Source organism: Pomacea canaliculata, linkage group LG4, assembly GCF_003073045.1.
Source record: "Pomacea canaliculata isolate SZHN2017 linkage group LG4, ASM307304v1, whole genome shotgun sequence".
NCBI classification, from domain to species: domain Eukaryota; kingdom Metazoa; phylum Mollusca; class Gastropoda; order Architaenioglossa; family Ampullariidae; genus Pomacea; species Pomacea canaliculata.
The window spans coordinates 34561004-34583955 of NC_037593.1; the positions used below are offsets into that span (position 1 = coordinate 34561004).

A 22952-nucleotide genomic window follows, 5' to 3' on the forward strand; every position below is an offset into this window, starting at 1 on the left:
TTTATAAGTAAGGTTGTGGGCCATGCATTCACCTGTACAACATCTCTCTCTGTATATATATATAAGTAAGGTTGTGGGCCATGCATTCACCTGTACAACATCTCTCTCTGTATATATATATAAGTAAGGTTGTGGGCCATGCATTCACCTGTACAACATCTCTCTCTCTATATATATATGTATAAGTAAGGTTGTAGGCGAAGCATTCACTTGTATAACATCTCTCTCTCTATATATATATATGTAAAAGTAAGGTTTTGGGTCATGCATTCATCTGTATAACCTCTCTCTCTGTATATATATATAAGTAAAGTTGTGGGCCATGCATTCACCTGTATAACATGTCTCTAGACATATAATCCATGTGGTGAGCCATGCATTCATCTGTATAACATATATATAAGGTTATGGACCATGCATTCACCTGTATAACACGTCTCTCTATATATATATATGTGTAAAAGTAAGGTTGTGGTCCATGAATTCATCTGTATGTCTCTAGATATATTAATTAGCCAGGTGGTGGGCCATATTTACCTGTGCAACATTTCTCTAGATAATTATATAAGCTAGTGGATAAAGTGAAATGTAGAAGTGCGAGACAGAATCTCATGTAGTTTATCACTTATTTAGAGATGAGTGGTTCCAATGCAGGAAAATGGGAGGCTGGCTGCCTTGAGCGCCGCAAGAGATCAAAGAACAGTCAAATATTTTTGCTTTCTCTACATTTCTTTGAAACAGTGTACATGTAAATATGCTTATTACAACAGTTATGCTAATAATGTTCAATAGTAGCTTATTCTAATCATAACTGTAAATTATTCCCTGGTTTATAAACGTGTGTTCGTGGTGCGTCATTCAGCTCAGAATCGGATAACTGCTCTGTCTTGTGTAATTCAAAACCGTCTTGTTCTGGTCTTAAATGTACACTGAACATCACAAAGTTCATTCACTCAAAATACACGTGATTTATTTATTTATACTGGAACAACAGTATGATATCAGGCATTCGTGTACACAAAAAGAAGTACGTGAGTTTAAAAGTAAGTTTCTTTACAGAACAAGAACCCGTTATTAATCCAATGGCAATATTTTTTACACTAGACCTAATCCTACCTGAATTAACTCTGGTCTAAGTTACCTGTTCACTATCAACATAACTAGCTCTAGTCTAATCACCTGTTTTGCATTCATTGACTCCAAACGGTGGGAAACGCTCTTCTTCTCTGTCCTCTCCTTTACACTTGGGATTGCTGTGATGTGATATTGATACTGTGATTGCTGGCTGCCCTGTATATCTTCTTCACAAACTCCTTGCTTGCTGCTGCCCTGTAGACTTTCTTCACACACTCCAGAAAGTACAGAATTAAGTCTGCTGCACGTCTGGTGCTTTGAGGTAGGACACGTGCCCACCCACACTCTCCTTGGTTGTCTACACTAGCTTTACATCCGTTGTGGCATCCTGTACAAACTGTCTGTGCTGTGTTTTAGTGTCTTTGCTGGCACCTGCCCTGATTATTTCTCTCAACTGCTCTTCCCTTACATCCCAGCTAGACAACTCCGCTCCTCGTCTGATGATCGTCTCCTTACTCTTCCTGTCACCACAACAACATATGGCCACAGAATGTTTAGTTATTGTGCAGCCAAACAATGGAACTCTCTCCCTTTCCATACCCGCCACCTACCCGCTATTGAATCCTTTACAAGTGCACTGAAAACACACCTCTTCTGTAAACATTATATACTCCTAACAACCTTTCCCATAATGCTAGTCCTTTGTCACACCCTCCCTTTTGTAATATCATGTTACTCTCAGCTCTTGTTCTTGTTGTTTGGTTCCTCTTTGTGTTTTCTGTATTTTATTTTATTCTTCATTAATACTGTTGATCTTTTTTTTATAGTTCATATGTTATTTGTTTTCCTGTCCCTCATATGCTGTCCATGTCTCGTTCTTGTTTATAACATCATTCGTGGGCATTATAAAATTATCTACTAAAAATTAGCTTGCTGTATTTGGTTTATATAGGAACAAATCCATTTTCTTAATGCACAGTTTTGTGTGTGTGTGATTGTGCATTGAAAGTACATTAAAAATAATGATCGTGACTATTTCATACACGTCTCTTCCCGATGGAGGAGTTTATGGCATTTACAATGTGTCTACACACATGCTTCACACATACACACGAACAAATAAGCTTATAAACCACAAAGAATGTTTTTTCGAGCTAAACCTTTTTCATTTGCTCATCCTTCGAAAATCCAAGAAGGAATTATGTTGGACCCTTGTAGGCCTGAAATGTACAGTAAGGCAAACAGTGATGTCGACAACCATTTATTATTATTATGAGTCGACATGGTCGAAGAACGCTATGTGTATCATCCGCCAACATCAAACCGGAAGTGGTTTCTCCTCGGCTTGTGGGCAGAGGGGGGGATGTCACAAACCTAATTCTCCAAAGTCGCCCTACAGGTGGCGGCAACCAACGAGAAGCATACCTATCCCAACAGGGCGGCCTGGTTACACGTGTCTATCCCGTAATGTGCTTGTACGTGTTCTGTCTATCCGTAATGGATTTTCCTTGTTAGAGTCTTGGCGAGTCGGATCACGTGATTTCCCGGGCTGCATACTGCCCGCGGACCGGACGTTAACCACCCCTGCTCTATACCTATATAAATATACCTATATACCTCTACCTATTCTCCTACATGGTAGAATTTGCATTTGTTCGTGCAATACACTTTGGTTTAATAACCGGAAGACCCAACTAGTGTGATTGCGAGTTTTTGTGTACTGAGGTGCAATTATGCTAAATTCATGCATGTACATGCACGTTCTACTCAATTTTTTTAATTCGTCAACGATTTTCAAGCTCTGGTCAAAGAATGAAAGGGGAACAGTGCACAAGGTCAAGGGACCAGTTGTCCAGAATATCAGCTGGGCCGGATAAGCCGCTCTCCTCTGTGTAGTTCCAATAGTTCCCACCCTTGAAGAAATAAGTCGAAATACCATTCCGGTCCACAAAGGCGGCAGTCAGGTTGCAGGGCAATGGTCCGAAGTCAGTGACCGGTCGAGGACCAATGTCAGAGACATTTCGAGATGACTTCCAGTACTGGCATTCTGCAAAACAAAAGATGATCTCTTCTGCATCTTTGAATTTAATTGCACTAGTCTGCTACGTGAGACAGGGTCTTGCTACAGCTTCTAGAAAATATCAGCTTGATGAATGGGACAAGGAAGCGGTTTAAAAAACAGCTGGTGGTTCTAATGGTGGGGACATCACAAAGGAGTACATGTCAGTGAGAATGCAGAGAGCAAGAGGGGATTGAAGCAGAGACCAGAGTAGAAAGGAAGCTATAAGGCTAGCTACGCCTGTGTGATAGTATAGAGAGAGTAGAAAGGAGCTAAGCTAAACATAACAGTATGACACCGAAAACCTTGTATTGGAGGCAGATATTCAGAGGCAGGAAGCCAAAGCAGCCTCATAATGAAGTCGTGCAAGACTGAAGAGCATCAGGATGTTGACCTTTCAATACTGAATATTTCACAGAGAGGACTTATGTAATTAAGACTGTATAACGAGGGCTTTGCTCTCGATCCTATTCTCCCTAGCTGCCTTCATTCCTTTCTTGATGGCACAGTTCCCTTCTTTGTATTTTAAAGCCTCTTCAGGTTTGCTTTTTTTTTCCTCGTCAAGGCCCTCCTTTGGTCAGAGAAATCTAGAAGGTCATTCGTGTCCCTTGGCTATTTCTTCTTTCTTTGTTTTCCTGGAACCTCCTGGCTGTTGTCATTAGCACCTCCAACTGGGGTCTTGAAGACTTATGTAACGTTTGGGTCTTGCAGCTTCTCCAAATCAAAGCGAATTCAGGGTAAGAGTGCGTTTGAGAGTCGCTTCTTTTTCAGCTTCAGCTTAAGCTTCAGGTTCGTTAGAACAAGGTCATGGTCGCTACCTATGTCAGCGCCTGGGTAGTACTCTTCTTGGCCTTGATGATGCTGGATTTGAAGCGTCTCAGGAGCAGGATATAGTCAATTTGATTGTGGACCAATCAGTCTGGTGAGTACCACGTGGCCGTCCTTGATTTCGTGTGGGGATGTAAAGTGTTGGCTAAGGTGAGTCTCTGGTTCTGTGCACATTCTGTGAGTCTGATGCCCCTGTCGTTGGTTTCGCCAAGGCCAAATTTGCCAACTGTTCCTGCCCATTGCTGGTAGGCGTCTGGGCCGACCTTTGCGTTCCAGTCACCAAGTACAAGAACAGTTCTGTCCGTAGGTATACTGTTCTTGTTCTTATTCAGAACTGCCTTCACAACCTTATCTAGTTGTTGGTAAAACTCTTCCACTTCGTCGTCTCCATGGCAGAACAGTGTACCTACCGACAGAGCAGTATTGGTTTAGCTGGGATATTTGCTGCCTGGTGCGGGCCTGCTGTTGATGTCCACAAAATGGACTGTAATAAACGGAAAAAAGCAACAAATTTGATGAATTTATGCCCCTTACCCAAAAGCGTTTGCCTGACGCCTGGTGCGGCCCACACCAACCGCAGCACCCATGCTACGTCACTGCAGAACAGTGTAGGGTATGACATAACGGGTTTTCTAGAAATTTATTTTCAGTTTTCCTGCCAGGGCAAAAATCTCACATCCATTCTAACTTGCGTTGACGAGAAACAAGTGTGACTTACCTTTAAAGAAAAGAGTAAAGTCTCCTTTTATAAATGCCGCGTCCACATGGCAAGGTATCCCCATGTCCATAAGACTCGTGACACTCACAGAACCGGATGTAAGCGTCTCTCGACATATGACGTCACATCCTCTAGTAAAGCAGATGGACCCGTTAAGATACTGAAAGCCAGCATCAATATGGGTAGGAAGTGCGAACTCTGTATTTGACCTGTTCCACAAAAAAAGGGTAAATGCATATAGAAACATGTGAACATCAACCTTAAGAAAGAAAGAAAGAAAGAAAGAAAGAAAGAAACAAACAAACAAACAAACAAACAAACAAACAAACAAAGAAACAAAGAAGTGTCCACTATACATTTCCTTCTATCCAAAGGGTTAGTGGTTGAAGTCTCGTGTGACCTGACACGAAGACAGTCTGGTCATTTATTTTTCTGGAAATATTTTCCTTTCACGTATAGACTGATCGTCTGTTACATTTGGGTTATAAGATTGTAATAAAGACGACAGCGACATCTGCCATTGAGTCATTAGGGATAACGAGCATGATGTTCATTGGTGAGGAAGTCAGCGGAGTACCCGTGAAGAAGTCAATGACAGGTGAGTCATTAACGTTAATATTGCTGTTATTATTATTATTAGTGTTGGGAAGTGTGGGAGGAAATGGGAGACAGGCAAACCATTAGTGTAAACTTTATGTTAGTGAGAAACATTTATTCTCAAGTGATAAGTGTTCACAAACTGCGAACGGTTGATTTAGGTTGATTAAGGTTGTCCGGATGGCGGCTACAGCACAGAACAGACTTGCGTATTGGACTGCTGACAAGATCTCACGAGTTTCCTAACATGTCACTCGTGACCAGTAACTGACTTGTGCAGAGTCTCTGTAAAATTATTATTATGATTATTCTTGTTATAATTATTTTTAGCGCTTTCCAACGACTTCCTCAAAGCGCCTTACAGAAATGGTATACAGAAGGAATCACGAACAGCCTGCACCCATGTTTACATATAACAGACGCTCACTTCAAAAACACACACTCACTCGCACACACAGTAGACTACAGACACACGTTATACACGCTCAGGGTCACAATGAAGTCGTTCAGAAAAGATGTCTTTAGTTTGGACTTAAAGGTGGTAAGAGAATCAGAGTGACGAAGGCTGACGATTAATCCGTTGCAAGTTGATGAGGCTTGGTAGGAGACACACCACTGTCTTTATCTTGGTGAGTGGGACTGGTAGAAGCCTGGTGTCAGAAGATGAGCGAAGAAGGCGTGCGGGTGTACAGGCGGGAGTTAGCAATGCTTCGTCCATACCCATAGTCTTTTAACTTAACCTTCGACCCTCACCCAGCAGACTCCTGTAGGCTGGACTGCCAGTTGTAAGTGAGCACTCGGTCGCCGGAGAAGAAGTACACCCGGTGGTTTCGCTGTGTGTCACCGTCCCACATGACAGCATCCACCGACACATGACACACGTGGCTTGACAGTTGGACCAGATTGCGCAGGTTTTGGTGAAAAGCTGCTGACACCACTGACTGCGAGTCGGAGGCCGCCATCTCCGGATAGTCCACCAGCAAGACGTTGGGCGCTTTGTTCTGCGCATGTCTGTGGTGTGCACATGCACGAGAAACTTGGTGAAGCAGCGGGTGGCAGGCCTTGGCTATGGAGGACACGCAGATTGTTGAGGATCCCAGAACCGATACTTCCAAGATGGGCGCCAGGCCTTTCAATCGACACTGGTCATCGGCGGCCCTCAGCACTCCCGTGCAATCGCCCTCTGTTAACAGAGACAGTTATGCACCGTGACAACACTCTAATGAACGAACAGTTGCCTGTACAAGAATGATGATTACTCGTCATGACAAGGTCCTGCCTATAACTCGGCGCCTTCTCTATCTCATCAGTAATTATTTCAAAGGTCCAGCTTGATGACTCTTCTTTGTATTGTTTGCTATTTTGAAAGGATAAAGACTGTTGTGTGAGTCACTTAACTGTGAGCCAAGCTGTTAATAATGCTACAGCGCCCCGCTGAAGAAAACACGAGGGAATAGCAAGGGGGAAAGAGAGAGAGAGAGTCCCTATTCCAACCTTTGAACCCATTCTTTTGTTAATTCAATTCAGATAATCCACACTGGTCTCAAATACGGAGCTTTCATTAGGTTAGGCGTTCCAGCTCAATCCAGCAGGCATCCAGGGTAAGATCAAAGATCAAAGTATTGCCAACTCCCAGCTCCCAGGGTAAGGACAAAGTATTGCCAACTTCCAGGGCATGATCAAAATACTGCCATTCAATTGTTAGGAAAGGAGAAGCCCAGCTATATAACATGAAACTAAGTCAGGCACAGCTAACACAGTCAACATCAAATAATCTGAACTCGAGAGCTACCTGCCCTTCACTCCGTCTCTTTCTCCCTCTGCCCGTCCACTGGTTTACTCTGACTTTATAGTGTGGCAGATCAGTCACGTGGCCTCTCGACCATTCCTAAGTCAGTGTGGTCATGAAAGTCCTAACCCTAACCTACTTTTGGACAGTGTTGTGAGCAATGTCATTCACACTCACTGACTGAGCATGGACACTGCTGAACTAATTTATCCTAGGTGAACAATGGCATTCACTGACTGAACATGAACACTGCTGAACTAATTTATCCTAGGTGAACAATGGCATTCACACTCACTGACTGAGCATGGACACTGCTGAACTAATTTATCATACGTGAGCAATGGCATTCACTGACTGAACATGGACACTGCTGAACTAATTTATCATACGTGAGCAATGGCATTCACTGACTGAACATGGACACTGCTGAACTAATTTATCCTAGGTGAACAATGTCATTCACACTCACTGACTGAACATGGACACTGCTGAACTAATTTATCCTAGGTGAACAATGGCATTCACTGACTGAACATGGACACTGCTGAACTAATTTATCCTAGGTGAACAATGGCATTCACTGACTGAACATGGACACTGCTGAACTAATTTATCCTAGGTGAACAATGGCATTCACTGACTGAACATGGACACTGCTGAACTAATTTATCCTAGGTGAACAATGTCATTCACACTCACTGACTGAACATGGACACTGCTGAACTAATTTATCCTAGGTGAACAATGGCATTCACTGACTGAACATGAACACTGCTGAACTAATTTATCCTAGGTGAACAATGGCATTCACACTCACTGACTGAGCATGGACACTGCTGAACTAATTTATCATACGTGAGCAATGGCATTCACTGACTGAACATGGACACTGCTGAACTAATTTATCCTAGGTGAACAATGGCATTCACTGACTGAACATGAACACTGCTGAACTAATTTATCCTAGGTGAACAATGGCATTCACACTCACTGACTGAGCATGGACACTGCTGAACTAATTTATCATACGTGAGCAATGGCATTCACTGACTGAACATGGACACTGCTGAACTAATTTATCATACGTGAACAATGGCATTCACTGACTGAACATGGACACTGCTGAACTAATTTATCCTAGGTGAACAATGGCATTCACTGACTGAACATGGACACTGCTGAACTAATTTATCCTAGGTGAGCAATGGCATTCACTGACTGAACATGGACACTGCTGAACTAATTTATCCTAGGTGAACAATGGCATTCACTGACTGAACATGGACACTGCTGAACTAATTTATCATACGTGAGCAATGGCATTCACTGACTGAACATGGACACTGCTGAACTAATTTATCCTAGTTGAGCATTTAAAGTATTAAATTGGAAAATGAATTTTGTTTCTCTTGAATCGTGTCAATATATGTTGCACGTGTTTGTCTCCTAAAATGTTCGTCTACTCTGTGTACATTGGTAATTTGCATACTGACACTAGTTCAATGATGTTATAATGCCAAACATTTCGCTTCAAGTATAATTGGTTTATTATAGTAATTTTTGTCATAGCAGTCCAATGAGCTATTCTATTTTTACTAGCAGATTACTGGTATGTAGTTTGTTTTGTATACAATACCATTCTGTATCTGCACTTCCGGTTCCGACAGAAGATAACATTGCATCGGTTGTCAAGATCAGAGTCAGGTAGAATCGTGAGATGCGCGTCAGTGCTTTTACCTGCGGACACCTGGTGCCGCAAGAGCTAGATAAGGGAGTCAATGGGAGTGAGTTTGGAAGTTTTTATGATTTGTGAACGGGTGGCCAGTCTTTCACTTCCCAAGAAGACACGCTAGGTGCCGCATCAGTCGGCGCATAAAGAAGTGGAGACTGCCAGCCAAGCCAGGTATCAACAGATCCACTGGTTTTGTCAACTGTATTCTTTTATAAACGTGTCCTGACTAGTTGCATATTAATCTAGGTGAAATTTTTGTGGCGGACAGACCGTTGAATAATAATGCTTTATACTGAGGTGAACGTTGTGTGGTGGAAAGACCGTTGTGACGTCACTAGCCGAGTACTCAACGGACTGCTTGCCCAAGACCCAGCCTTTTCCTTGGAGTATTAGGCATCTCTTCTTTCTCTTCTTCACCTTCACTTCAGGGGATGTTATCCTTTGCAATGTCTTTTGGAAGCTCGTTACGGTGACAGCGACTACATGTAAGCTCGTCGCTTATCTGCTGCTGGTCTCTGCACCTGTTCAGTAAAGATGCGACGATCGACAATTCAGCTGCAGTCTCAATGCTTCTGAGCATCACCACGAGCAGAACATGGCGACAGGTGAACCCCAGAGGCCGTGAATACCACAGGGCACCTAGCCTTAATCGTCTAAAGAACCGGACACTACGAACGGTTTCGTCTATTGTTTTAGTAAGTTACCTTCGAGAACTCAGACTCGGGGTGGGTGGATGGTCGTTACATGCTTATGTGAGAAGAGGCAGGTGATAAGAAACCTGTGTCAGGGCTGGAGCCTTCGTACTTTTACTTCAAAATCTGTGTGTATATATGTGTGTGAGAGAGAGAGTAACACAGTACACTTGTAGGATAAAAATACACAGGTCCCGTAGCGGCAGGTGTTATGTGCTTGAGTGTTGAGTGAAAGGACACGCACATGTCGTGATATATGCTTGATTGAACACAGATGCACGTGTATGATGTGACAATCTGAGCGTCACTTAGTCAACGACTTTAACCTTTCACCTTTCTATAACAAATCATGGCGAAAACTATTTATTGAAGTCTTCGATCGCTTAAAACAACCTCAAATACCTGCCATAGTGATGGGTTATTTTATGTCATTAGAACTGACATTTAGTCTCAACACAAATTTTTAACTTCAGGTTTCGTTTTTAAGCTTGGAGGGGACAAAAGCAGAGAACAAAAGTAAAGGCTCTAATTTTGAGGCTTTTACCTAACATTACAATTCATCGCCTGACACTATAATAGCCTACCTGAAACAGCAGTATCCGAACGCCAGGTACTCTTCAGCAAGTCTTCAGAATGAATCCACTTGGCGGTGGCGTACTCCGGAAACTGCGTCACGCGCTTGTCAATAAAAACGAAGAGACGTTTATTGGATAGAACAGCCTGCCCCAGGGTAGGCCACGTGCCTCCATCACGATAGCCGGTGTTGACATAAACACCCAGCTGGGAGGTCACTTGACGCAGTAAAGCTGGCATAACTCTGTCCATGTCTTGCATCTCGTGGTTAAAGTTGATGGCAACGATTTCCTGTCTATTTTCTTGCAGAAACTGTTTGACCTGTTACAAATATATCGAGACAGAAACAGCAACAAACATATCTCAAGACAAGCAATAACAAACATATTTCAAGACAAGCAACAACAAACATATCTCAAGACAGAAACAATAACATTGGGAAGAAAAAGAAAATCGGGAGTGTGCAGAGCACTTAGAAATCGTTGAAAAGTTCCCAAGTCTAATTAATCATTTAACTGCAGTTATAAAATAGGTGCAATCTTCTTCTTGTTCCTAGTCATCTCCCGTGGAGCATAGGGCCGCAACTACATCCCGCCATCAGACCCGGTTCTGGGCGTCCCTTTGCAGTCGGGACCATGTCATGCCACCTGTCTCTGCCTCTCTGTGGACTGATCGTCTCCACGTCTGTCTGGGTCTCTCAACCCTGCGCCTCCCCTGTGGGTTCCAGCCCAGAGCTTGTCTTGTTAAATTCTCGGCTGGCTTTCGTAAGCTGTGACCGATCCAACCCTATTTCCTCTTCTTTAAGTCTTGGCTGGCAGGCTTTTGGTTGGTTCTTTCCCACAGGTCTGTATTGGAGGCATTTGGGGTTTATTGTGGGAACAGAGTATTCTTAAAAAATCATTTTGAACAAAAAAAGACAATAAGGCAAGCTATTTTTCTGTCACCTGTTTCAGCATCCTGCAGACTGGCCCCCCACAAAAAAAGCTATGAAATGTTCCAAGGAGCCCGCAGTGTTGCCAGCTGGTGTCCACGTCCAGGAATCGAATCCCATGCCGGAGCTGTTGAAGTACAGATAGGCCCTGATTCCGCGCCCAGCAGTCAAAAAAGAGCCCAAATCCACCATCAAAGCCTGACCCGGCATTATGTGACCCGGCCAGCGTCACTTGGTCAAAGTTCAAATGGCACAGCCTGTGAGGAGGAGTGTGTTAGTGTTGGTTTTTGTTTTGTTTTTTTTTCTTCTAAATTAGCCAATGCTACAAGACCAGTACAGCAACGTGCACGATATCACCGATGAGCTGAAACGTTACAAGTGGGAGAGAGTGGGCCTGAAGATGGATAGGCTTTGGAGAGACAGCAACGGACAAAGGGCACGAGCTATAGTACAGCGGGTAAGCGATATAAGTAAGATGAAGGCAGTTGCGGAAAACAAGATCGAGGGAAACTGCCGTGAAACAGCCGAAGTATGGCAGGGGTTGAAAACATTAGGGCCTATCAACTTCAGTAAACTCTTGCCTAGACAGGTCAGTACAACAGTCTGACTCATCGAAGAAACTGATGAACTGCAGACTACCAATCGTACGAGAAGAGATCGACAAAGCTATACGCAGTCTGAAGGTGGGAAGTCCTATGGGGTTTACAACATGCCAGCTGAGTTGCTCAAACATCGTGTATGTTGGGGTGTGGGGTTGGGGGCGGATATAGTGAGAAACCTTAGCGCTCTCTGCCACAGAATCTGTAAAAGTAAAAGATGACCTAAAGAATGGATGCAGTCGCATGTCACATGCCTGTCAAAGAAAGGCAACAGCAGAGAATGCAAAAACCACAGAACCATAAGTCTAATCAGCCACCCAAGCAAAAGTAATGCTAGAGGAAATCCAAAATGGCCTCCGTACCTGAGGGGCTGTTAGCAGAAAAGCAAGCTGGCTTCAGAGCGGGCAGAAGCACAGTTGAATATCCTCATCCTGGTCAAAAAGCTACCCTTGTAAACCTTCAGGAAACCCTGCTCCAGAAACAGGACAAGTTATGTCACCCTGTCCTCAAAGGTTCAGGTAAAGGAGGGGACTCGGACAAACAAAAATGGATGGTGAGCGTGAGGAAGGGGACAGACAGAGGAAGAACTGGATGGCCAATGTCAAGGATTAAACAGGCCGCGTATGACCGTCACAGGTGGCAGATCATGGCCGCTCTGCGTCTAGTCTAGTCTAGTCAGGTCCTCCAGCACCCGGTACCGAAGGGCCTTTTACTTGGTAATCATCTAGTACCAGTTATGAGATGATGATGATGAGGAGGAGGAGGAGGAGAAGGAGGAGGAGGAGAAGGAGGAGGAGCCAGGAGGAGGAGGATATTGAGGATGATTGATGATTACTACGACTACATCTGTAGCTTGATCACCACCATTGTAAAAGATGCATATAATTTACACTGCCTTATACTACTACTGACGTAGTCCGTCACTCACCGTGGGTCACCGTTGCACGTGAGAGCTACGTCGCTAGCTTCAGCCCCCGGGTCTCTCAAGGATACATTCGACACGTTGCGAGGGCAAATATTCCACGAACATAAATTCCACTCGTCAAGGGGCCTGGTCTCGGCCGGTCGAGCTATCGTCCACATGAGGTCATCTTTGATGATGTAGACGTTACCGTCTACCCACGTGATTGCTGCGTCTACATGGCAGGGCAAACCCAGATCCCGGATGTCGCCAGCCTCAACAGCAAGGAAGGGTTGACGTTGCAAATGCCAGTAAGTGCACCCTGCGGAGGGTTAGTGTTAGTGTTAGCCTGGACAGCCTCGAAATCAAAGTAATAGGGGTGTGAACCTATGAGTAGTTTTGGTACACCTATTGCAGGAATTTTGGTTTAGCGCTAGATCACTCAACCATCGGGGAACACGGCAATTTTCAGTTTGTAGTATTTAGTATTAAAATTAAGTATAGTATTTAGTATTAGTATTGTTAAACGTGGCTAACAAAGAATGTACCTTCTTCGTAAGCTCAATAGTTTTTCAGTTAGTCAAGCAATCTTAGGCCGTTTCTACCAGTCGTTTATTGAGTCTTTTATCCTTTTCATTTGTATGTTGGTTTTGCAATCTCTCTGTCCATGATAGGAACAGTCTGAACAGTACTGTCCACATCTGTTACAAGATAATTGGTGTCGAACAGAGGGATGTAGCTTCTTTTTGTGATCAACGAACTGTTGGAAAGCTTCACGCATTTTGTCTATACCTGAACATGTACTAACGACAGAATTTGTATTATTAAGCTCAGGTAAACGCTATTCCCTGCCAAGATATGCAAAAGTAACAGACACCTGAAATCCTTTGTGCCATCTGCGGTCCAGCTGCTCAACCTCAGATGAAGTGTCAGTGGTGTGTGTGTGTTGTAGAATGTATATGCACACATGATTATTGTTAATGCAAGTTGTTGTTTGTTTCATAGTTTATATATAATTTGTCTTCCTTTCACGTGCTAATGTACATCTTAACGCTGCACCTTGCAGTGAACGTGTTCTACTTTTATTTTTAACTTATTGTAACTACAGCACCTTCCCATGTCTAAATTGCCCACTGGGACAAAGAAAGTTGATCATTGCCATTGTTTTACCGTCGTGGAGTATGCCTGAATTCACACTTCCACCCCAGTGACCGTTGGCTTTTGGTAGCCTACTCACCGGAGAAGCTCAGACCACTCAGTCATTGGGGCACGCACCCACCTTTGAAGACCCGGATGACCCTGGAGTTGAGGCGCTCGGCGGCATCGACGTCACACGGCAGACCGTAGCGCCGCAGGCGGTGCCGCCTCAGTCTTCTCGTCTTCTCGTTCAACTGCAAGAAGAAAAGGGAAGCAATGGATGCTAGTAACTTGAAGTAACTACAACTGTATCGACGACAACAACTAATGCAGCCGTTTGATAGCTTGGTGTTGCAGAAATCAACTGAGGACGCTTGCACCTACAGCAAAGTTTTGCTGCTAGCGTACGAAAGGCTAAAGGCGGTCAAAGCCCCTGTACGCATGAATTTACCCTTTTTCAAAAAACTATTTAAAAATAACTAAACAAGATAGAACAACAATTCCAATTGATTATGAAAGATCAAAATGTGTAGAAGTGGAACAGTTTACCGTAACCTTGCTTGTGAACTCACTTTTATGATAATCTAACCAAAGTTAGGTATAGGAAGTGAGGTTTGGAAAAAGTTTTTTTTTTACACATTTCAAACATGGCGTGGCCCGAAATTTGGGAGCAGATGAAAACTATTTTTACACCATTCGTGGTCGAATTCTTCTTCATCTGAAGCAGGAATATCCTCTGGGATGTTCTTTCTTTTATTCGACGTTTCAGATGCATGATGTTCAGAATGTGTACCATCGAAAAGGACAGGTAGTGTGGAATATCGGCGAGACTTTCGTTCAAACGTACGTCCTTCGTCATGTAAGGGAGATAATTATGTTCAGAAATGCCTAAACTATCTTATTTATTAAATTTTTCTTCCAAACCATGAGCTGTATAGGCCTAAAAAAATTATTACAATGCATCAGCATTATAACAATATAACAGCATTATAAATTATAACAATGCATCAGCCCTATGTGAATACTGCGTAAACAAGTGAGCGGGGCAAAATCAGCCAACCGTGTTGATCGTGTAAACAGAGTTAATTAAAGTTCGAACGATAGCTGTATGCTGTTTACCGCCTCGGACAGTTGTGTGCTGACGTGTGTGTAATATGAATAAAGTACTCTAACAAAGTCAGATGGCTATGGAACTGAATATTACTGTAATAAAACCGCAATGCTGTGACATTTACTGTTCTATGATAAAATCCAGTTGCAATCAGGCCCGTTCTTAGCCCCCGCGGGGCCCGAGGCAAAGGGCATGTGCGGGGCCCTCACGCCACGATCACACGGTTTTAGTTGGGATCTAAAGTCACTTTTGTCCTCAGGGATATCTCGTCTTTTATCATTGACAGCACACTGCATACACATTACAACATAAGCTTACGAGTAATTTATTTGTAACGTTCGTCAATAGGTTACAATCAAAAGCGCGGGGCCCCTTGAAGCGCGGGGCCCTAGGCAGATGCCTCGTCCGCCTGCCCCTAAGCACGGCCCTGGTTGCAATGATAATCATCTGCGCAATACAAATAGTAAGAATTGTCTTAATCTATGTATCCATCCCTAGTTTAAAAGACAATGCAATGAAACTTTATTTGTCCCAGAGGGCAATTAGGAAGCAGCTCCACCATTATAACTCCAGAACACAACATCAACGACAAAGACCATTACAGTACACACATTCACACCCACCCTACAGACGATGGCCAGTCTGACCCACCTTCAATCATAACTCGATCACACACGCCACGTTGTAAAGCTCAGGCGTAGATAACCGTGAGTTGTAACAGAGAATGTAAGGTTAGATAACCCTTCGTGTAAGTTAAAATAAAAGTAAGGTTCTATATGTGAAATAATCAGTCTTACCATGTAGCCATAGCAACCTTTGAAGAAAAAACTTCTGTTTTTTTTAAACCAACCGACGGCGGCTTCAATGTCGGAGGGGAAATTAGGTGCCAGTGACGTCACGGGCACCACATCCTCCTCTGCGTGGTGGTAGTCGCTGAACACGATGGCTTCGTCGCCGCTGAAAAAGTAGGTGCGGTTGACGCTGCGCCACCTGAAGGCGGCATCTATATGTCTGCAGCTGGCGGTGGAGGTTGCAGACGTCGTTTGTGCTGACAGTATGATGACTAATACAGAGAAAGCTGCGGAAAACTTGCCAAATGTCATTCTGGACAAAATCTGGAACATAAGGCTAGCCCTGGTATAACTGTCCTTCTAATGAAGCTTGTGAACATAGGGCTAACGCTGGTGAAACTGTTCTAATGAAGCTCGTGATCATAGGGCTAACCCTGGTAAAAATAATAAATTCAAGGCTTGCTACAGTGTTTGTTCTTCGTATTTTTATACACACATACAGAGATATTGATAGTCACAGTCGCAGTTTTGACTGACAAACTGCCGAGTGGATCCTGGATTACGTAGATAGCCAGTGTACTGTTGTATCACGTAGATAGCCAGTGTACTGTTGTATCATGTAGATAGCCGGTCTGTAGTTGTATCATGTAGATAGCCAGTGTGTTGTTGTATCACGTAGATAGCCAGTGTACTGTTGTATCATGTAGATAGCCGGTCTGCTGTTATATCACGTAGATAGCCAGTGTACTGTTGTATCATGTAGATAGCCGGTCTGTTGTTGTATCACGTAGATAGCCAGTGTACTGTTGTATCATGTAGATAGCCGGTCTGCTGTTATATCACGTAGATAGCCAGTGTACTGTTGTATCATGTAGATAGCCGGTCTGCTGTTATATCACGTAGATAGCCAGTGTACTGTTGTATCATGTAGATAGCCGGTCTGTAGTTGTATCACGTAGATAGCCAGTGTACTGTTGTATCACCTAGAAAGCTAGTTTGTTATTGTATCGCGTAGATCGCCGGTCTGTTGTTGTATCACGTAGATCGCCGGTCTGTAGTTGTATCACGTAAATCGCCGATCTGTAGTTGTATCACGTAGATAGCCGGTCTGCTGTATCATGTAGATGGCCGGTCTGTTGTTGTATCACGTAGATAGCCAGTGTACTGTTGTATCACGTAGATAGCCGGTCTGTTGTTGTATCATGTAGATAGCCAGTGTACTGTTGTATCATGTAGATAGCCGGTCTGTTGTTGTATGACGTAGATAGCCAATGTACTGTTGTATCATGTAGATAGCCGGTCTGCTGTTATATCACGTAGATAGCCAGTGTACTGTTGTATCATGTAGATAGCCGGTCTGTAGTTGTATCACGTAGATAGCCGGTCTGCTGTATCATGTAGATGGCCGGTCTGTAGTTGTATCACGTAGATAGCCGGTCTGCTGTATCATGTAGATAGCCGGTCTGTAGTTGTATCACGTAGATAGCCGGTCTGCTGTATCATGTAGATGGCCGGTCTGTAGTTGTATCACGTAGATAGCCGGTCTGTAGTTGTATCATGTAGATAGCCGGTCTGCTGTTGTATCATGTAGATAGCTGGTCTGTAGTTGTATCACGTAGATAGCCGGTCTGCTGTATCATGTAGATAGCCGGTCTGTAGTTGTATCACGTACATAGCCGGTCTGTAGTTGTATCACGTAGATAGCCGGTCTGCTGTATCATGTAGATAGCCGGTCTGTAGTTGTATCACGTAGATCGCCGGTCTGTAGTTGTATCACGTAGATAGCCGGTCTGCTGTATCATGTAGATAGCCGGTCTGTAGTTGTATCAAGACGAAGACATGTCATGTGTGAATGGTTTTAGTGCGAAGATATCCACTATGACGACGTCCGTCTTGGTGACACCACCGTTTGTGATGGTAACCAGATATTTGTTATGAAGAGCGTTCATTTTGGAGGACGGCCGACATGATTAGTGGCTCAACAAGCTGACCGGGGGTAGTGGGGGCTGCCACAGTTGTGATGGGGGAGGGTAATTAGCGAGAACCAAACACTTCTCACAATCGACAGATCTGAAGTTTCCCTCACAGTCAAGCCCACGACGGAGAGCAGAAAGTTCTCGAGACACTTGACAGTTGGTTTCCGGGGGTGGGTGGGATAGGGCACCAAGGCCGGTGTTGATTGGGTGACGGATGGCGGATGCAAGATGACATACACAGCCTCTCTCCATGTATGTGTGTGTGTGTGGGGGGGGGGGGGGTGACTACCACTATCTGGGGGACTACCCAGCTGTCCGAGGCCCCTGTCAGTAATATCACCACGGCCTAATGTACCCACATTTCTACCCAGTCAATACCTGGCCTGTGTAGGTATTATTGAGTCCACAAAGACCTCAGCGGCCTGTAATGCGCCATGAAATCTCATGTCAATCTTCCTTGCTGATATCAAATGAAGTTTATTCTGACCTGATTAAAATGCAAGTTATTCTGATTAGGTTATGGCTGATTAGGTTTATCCTGAGCTGGTCAAATTCCAGGATTAGAGGTAAGGTTAACCCTGGCGGCTGTCACAGTTACCTGTGCTTTGTTTCCGTTCAGTACAAGTTGTCTATAACATTGCTGAGAACGATACACTACCTTCAGTACAAGCTGTCTTTGGACTACAGCTACAGTCTATGGACTGTATACTACCTTCAGTACAAGTTGTCTATAACAGCTATGGACTGTAGACTACTTTTAGTACAATCAAGTTGTCTACAGAATAGCTGTGGACTATATACTACCCTCAGTAAAGTTGTCTATAACATAGCTGTGGAGTGTATACCAAATTCAGTACAAGTAGTACAAGCAAGTTGTCTATAACATAGCTGTGCGCTATATACTATTCTCAGTACAAGTTGTCTATAACATAGTTGTGGGCTATATACTACCCTCAGTACAAGTAGTACAAGAAAATTTTATATAACATAGCTGTGGGCTTTATACTACCCTCAGTACAAGTTGTCTATATCATAGCTGTGGACTGTATACTAACTTCAGTACAAGTAGTACAAGCAAGTTGTCTATAGCATAGCTGTGGACTGTATACTACCCTCAGTACATGTTGTCTATACCATAGCTGTGGACTGTATACTACCTTCAGTGCAAGTTGTCTATATCATAGCTGTGGGCTTTATACTACCCTCAGTACAAGTTGTCTATATCATAGCTGTGGACTGTATACTACCTTCAGTGCAAGTAGTGCAAACATGTTGTCTATAGCATACCTGTGGACTATATACTACCCTCAGTACAAGTTGTCTATAGCATAGCTGTGGACTGTATACTACCTTCAGTGCAAGTAGTACAAGCATGTTGTCTATAGCATACCTGTGGACTATATACTACCCTCAGTACAAGTTGTCTATAGCATAGCTGTGGACTGTATACTACCTTCAGTGCAAGTTGTCTATATCATAGCTGTGGGCTTTATACTACCCTCAGTACAAGTTGTCTATATCATAGCTGTGGACTGTATACTACCTTCAGTGCAAGTAGTGCAAACATGTTGTCTATAGCATACCTGTGGACTATATACTACCCTCAGTACAAGTTGTCTATAGCATAGCTGTGGACTGTATACTACCTTCAGTGCAAGTAGTACAAGCATGTTGTCTATAGCATACCTGTGGACTATATACTACCCTCAGTACAAGTTGTCTATATCATAGCTGTGGGCTTTATACTACCCTCAGTACAAGTTGTCTATATCATAGCTGTGGACTGTATACTACCCTCAGTACAAGTTGTCTATAGCATACCTGTGGACTATATACTACCCTCAGTACAAGTTGTCTATATCATAGCTGTGGGCTTTATACTACCCTCAGTACAAGTTGTCTATATCATAGCTGTGGACTGTATACTAACTTCAGTACAAGTTGTCTATAACAACCATGGTGGGTCGGATCACGTGATTTTCCTGGCTGCATACTGCCCGCGGACCAGACGTTAACCACCCCTGTTCTATACCTATATAAATATACCTCTACCTATTCTCCTATATGGTAGAATTTACATTTGTTTGTGCAATACACTTTGGTTTATTAACTGGAAGACTCAACTAGTGTGATTGTGAGTTCTTGTGTACTGAGGTACAATTATGCTAAATTCATGCATGTACATGCACGTACTACTCATAGCTGTGGACTGTATACTACCTTCATTTACGCTAGTTTCACCCATAGAAGCATAATTATTTCTGACAAGAGTTAAAAATAATTTTAAACTGTGGAGTTAGCAATGAAAAATGTCAATTCATATTATACAAAAATAAGCACTTCATCAGCACTTCTCTTTTTTGGTTGAAGTATGTGCAGAAAATATATCATATATCTATAACGTTAATAATAATATACACTGACATTTTTCATCATCACTTACTGTAGAGCAGGGGTGGGCAATTAATTTTCCCAAGGGTCGCATGAGAAATTGGGATGGTTTTAGAGTGCCGGACTAATATAGTTAACTCAGTTTTACCCAATATTGTATATACAGTATATATACCAGCGGGCGGGCCAGCGGGCGGGCCGGTCAGAGACAGGAGGCGGGCCGGCCTTTGCCCAGGTCTGCTGTAGAGCATGGTCTGCACCTTCAGTCCCTTGAAAGCACACATCTCTCCCTTTTGTCCTTGCCAGTTATAGTTTCGAGCAACCTTGTCGGTCAGGAGTCACCACATGATTCTTTTCACACAATCCTTTGCAGTTGTTCCATCCACTCAGGAGAGGCACTTCATCTGCAAATCATTAGACAACAGGAAACATATCTGTCAAAAGTATTCCACACATCATATGCAAGAAAGGGTGTAGTGAAAATATACATGGCTTTAATTGTTTCAATCCTATCATTCATGGGCATTACAAAATTATCAACTTAAAACTTTCACAAAAAGCTGACATTTAATGTTTCATTCCCCAATAATCATAAAGTTTATGAGGCTGAAACCCTGTGAAACTGGATTTAAAATTTGACTTATTGTGTTCTACACTATATATGTCTGTTAGATTTACACGAACTGATCTTTCTCAAATGCATTCCCTATAAAAACATAAGCTTTTCAAAAATGTAAAGCTACACTGTAAAAATTCCTCTAAATTGTTACAAATTATTATTTCAATCATGGCTTTAACAATGACATCTGCTTTACGTACGAGTAATTCATGAAAGGAATCATCATCAAGGCGTCCTTCTAGTTCCAACAGCTCCTGGGCTGATGTGCAAAATAAGCGAACTTAAATTTCTTACTTAAGTTGGCCGACTTAACCGCAAACTTGGCTCAGCTAAGTAAGGGTTTATACCTGGGGGAGAGCAGTCTTAAAGTTGAGTAAGAAATTTTGTACTTAGTGGACTTGAGTTGTCTTGTGCACACCGAGTTACTGTACTTAAAGTTAAGTCAGCCAACTTAAGCTTAAGTTCATGTTTAAGTTCGCTTATGCACATCAATTCTGTGTCTTGTTTCAGAATGAGCCCGGCTAATGCTGCAACAGCATGAACATAGCACTGTTATCAAAAGTGGACAATTAATTTTTACATACTTTGAGTATAGGTGAATGAAGGCAATCGACAGTGGTTTGTGAGGCAGTAAGAAACTTGCATAACCAACAATATGTTCAACATGAGATTGTGAAAGGGAATTCGCAACAAAATTAAATAGGCAAAACAAAATGCAAGAAAAGTAACCCATAATATAAAATTGTCTGCATTACCTTCGTTAGACACTGCATGGGTACCGCCTTCGACTGCTGCAGTTGTGAGGTCTGTCTCCTCTGAGGTCTGTGAGGTCTGTCTCCTCTGGTACTCCTTGCAAAGAATCAATAGGTCGTGGCGCCAATATTCTGGTGGTTAGTGCATTCACCTGTGGGCATAAATGCTTGTTTGCCATTTTTGGATGCAGTGAGTATGGCAGTGATGCTGCTGGATGCACTGATTGTGGTCTAAAGAAGTCTTCTTCCTCCTCGTCTGAGCTCTCTAGCCCTAACCTGATTTACAAGCATACCAAATAGTAATAAGTGAAATGACAGTTTTTGAAAATTTAAGAATTTCTGGAGTAAAAGATTTAAGAAAAAAAATAATGAATAACTCCTAGGCGATACCAAACATAATATCAATATTAACCTCATGAAAAATTGAAATGAACTGCAATACTGGGAATCTGTATTGATCGTGTCAGTTGTTCTCCAAACCACAGGATTCCCTAATCCCTGTCATTCTATAACTTAAGCAAGAAACAATGTCAATACTTGTTTCTCTTCCTCTTCCGTTCTTTTCGACCTTTTGTACTGTCATCATCTGTTGTATCCAAGTTTGATGTATTCTGGCTGTTATCCACTTTTCGTCTGGCAACCAAATACTCATCTGAAAGGGTCATTTCTGTTTGAAGTTATAAAATACATCGTGAATAATGGCATGCAATGCGTTACCACACAATATCGATTTTACATTAAAAAAAAATCAGTTAACTGACAGTGAATCGTGATTGTTGTCTGTGTGTATTGAATACATCTGACTTTATTCTTTCAGTGCCACCAACTCTGCTTCTACAGTTTTATTCATTCTTCTCCGCTTTGTCCAGTAGGAAGACACGATTACAACTGTCAGCTGCCTGAAGGTGGTAGATTATGTAGGAGCGCATTATTCAAAAAGAAACATTTGTTTGACACATCACACCTAATAAGCATACATTAAGTCCGTGCTGTACTAGAACACTATATATAGCGTTTTATAAGAACCTGCAGTACGTGTGTGGTAAACAAAGACAAAAGATTACAACCTTGTTTGTCGCACAGACACGTACAGCAGCAGAGACAAAGTCGCGCCGCCTGGAATCATGGGAGTACGTGCATCCACAAGAAGAAAAGCAAATATTTAGTTACGTAGCATTAATGTTTTATAAACTGCAATGATTTTAAAATATCAAACCTAGCGATAAGACAAATATCACAAAGTCTTTAAACATGCTTGTTTGTGAGGACTGTCAGTACCTACACCTGAAGGTACAGAGTGGCTTTCACATTCCATACGGAGAGGCAAATGACGTGTTTTAAAAAACTACGTCATCAGCGGGTTATGACGCACAGTTTTCATGCTATCAAATCAAATCAAATGATGATGATGATGATGATGATGATGATGATGATGATGATGATGATGATGATGATGATGATGATGATGATGATGATGATGATGACGATGACGATGTCTATTTGTAATGCGTAGGTATCCATTCAGAAGAATGCTCATTGCGCAGCAGAAACAAAATAAATATTAAAAAAATTTAAAAAAGTGAACAAATATATAAAACACCAGAAAAGTAAAAAAATAGACAGAAGTGTTTCTTGGTAGTTTAAGACTGGTTTGAAAGAAACAGATGGGTTTTCAGTTTTTT

At 42.6% G+C, this 22952-nt stretch overlaps 1 protein-coding gene across 4 annotated transcripts; it reads right to left on the reverse strand.

Annotated features, from left to right (window-relative positions):
- Positions 1-2218: 2218 nt before the first annotated feature.
- On the reverse strand, positions 2219-22723 carry LOC112562046. 4 transcript variants are annotated; one of them, XM_025235023.1, is made up of 12 exons: positions 21808-22723; positions 21274-21546; positions 20719-21045; positions 20075-20303; positions 15539-15856; positions 13773-13884; positions 12521-12815; positions 11007-11250; positions 10074-10383; positions 6030-6459; positions 4680-4888; positions 2219-3121 (listed from the first exon to the last, which is right to left on the reverse strand). In XM_025235023.1, the coding sequence occupies exons 5-12, from the start codon at positions 15842-15844 to the stop codon at positions 2880-2882; spliced, it is 2148 nt and encodes a 715-aa protein (XP_025090808.1). In that variant the 5' UTR covers positions 15845-15856; positions 20075-20303; positions 20719-21045; positions 21274-21546; positions 21808-22723; the 3' UTR covers positions 2219-2879. The 4 variants fall into 4 exon arrangements, with proteins under 4 accessions (XP_025090808.1, XP_025090806.1, XP_025090807.1 ...); XM_025235021.1 differs by lacking the exons at positions 20075-20303; positions 20719-21045; positions 21274-21546; positions 21808-22723 and adding an exon at positions 19330-19953 and having other exon boundaries at positions 15539-19194; XM_025235022.1 differs by lacking the exons at positions 20075-20303; positions 20719-21045; positions 21274-21546; positions 21808-22723 and adding an exon at positions 19155-19953 and having other exon boundaries at positions 15539-18961.
- Positions 22724-22952: the final 229 nt, after the last annotated feature.

What these genes read in the sequence shown, in the direction of transcription:
- LOC112562046 (XM_025235021.1), bottom strand. Translation starts at nt 15,865, where the DNA reads ATGTTCCAGATTTTGTCCAGAATGACATTTGGCAAGTTTTCCGCAGCT. An exon ending in TCTGCAGGATGCTGAAACAG is followed by an intron (nt 10,384 to 11,006) that starts GTGACAGAAAAA and finishes TATTTGTAACAG; the next exon opens with GTCAAACAGTTTCTGCAAGA. An exon ending in CTTTACTCTTTTCTTTAAAG is followed by an intron (nt 3,122 to 4,679) that starts GTAAGTCACACT and finishes TTTGTTTTGCAG; the next exon opens with AATGCCAGTACTGGAAGTCA.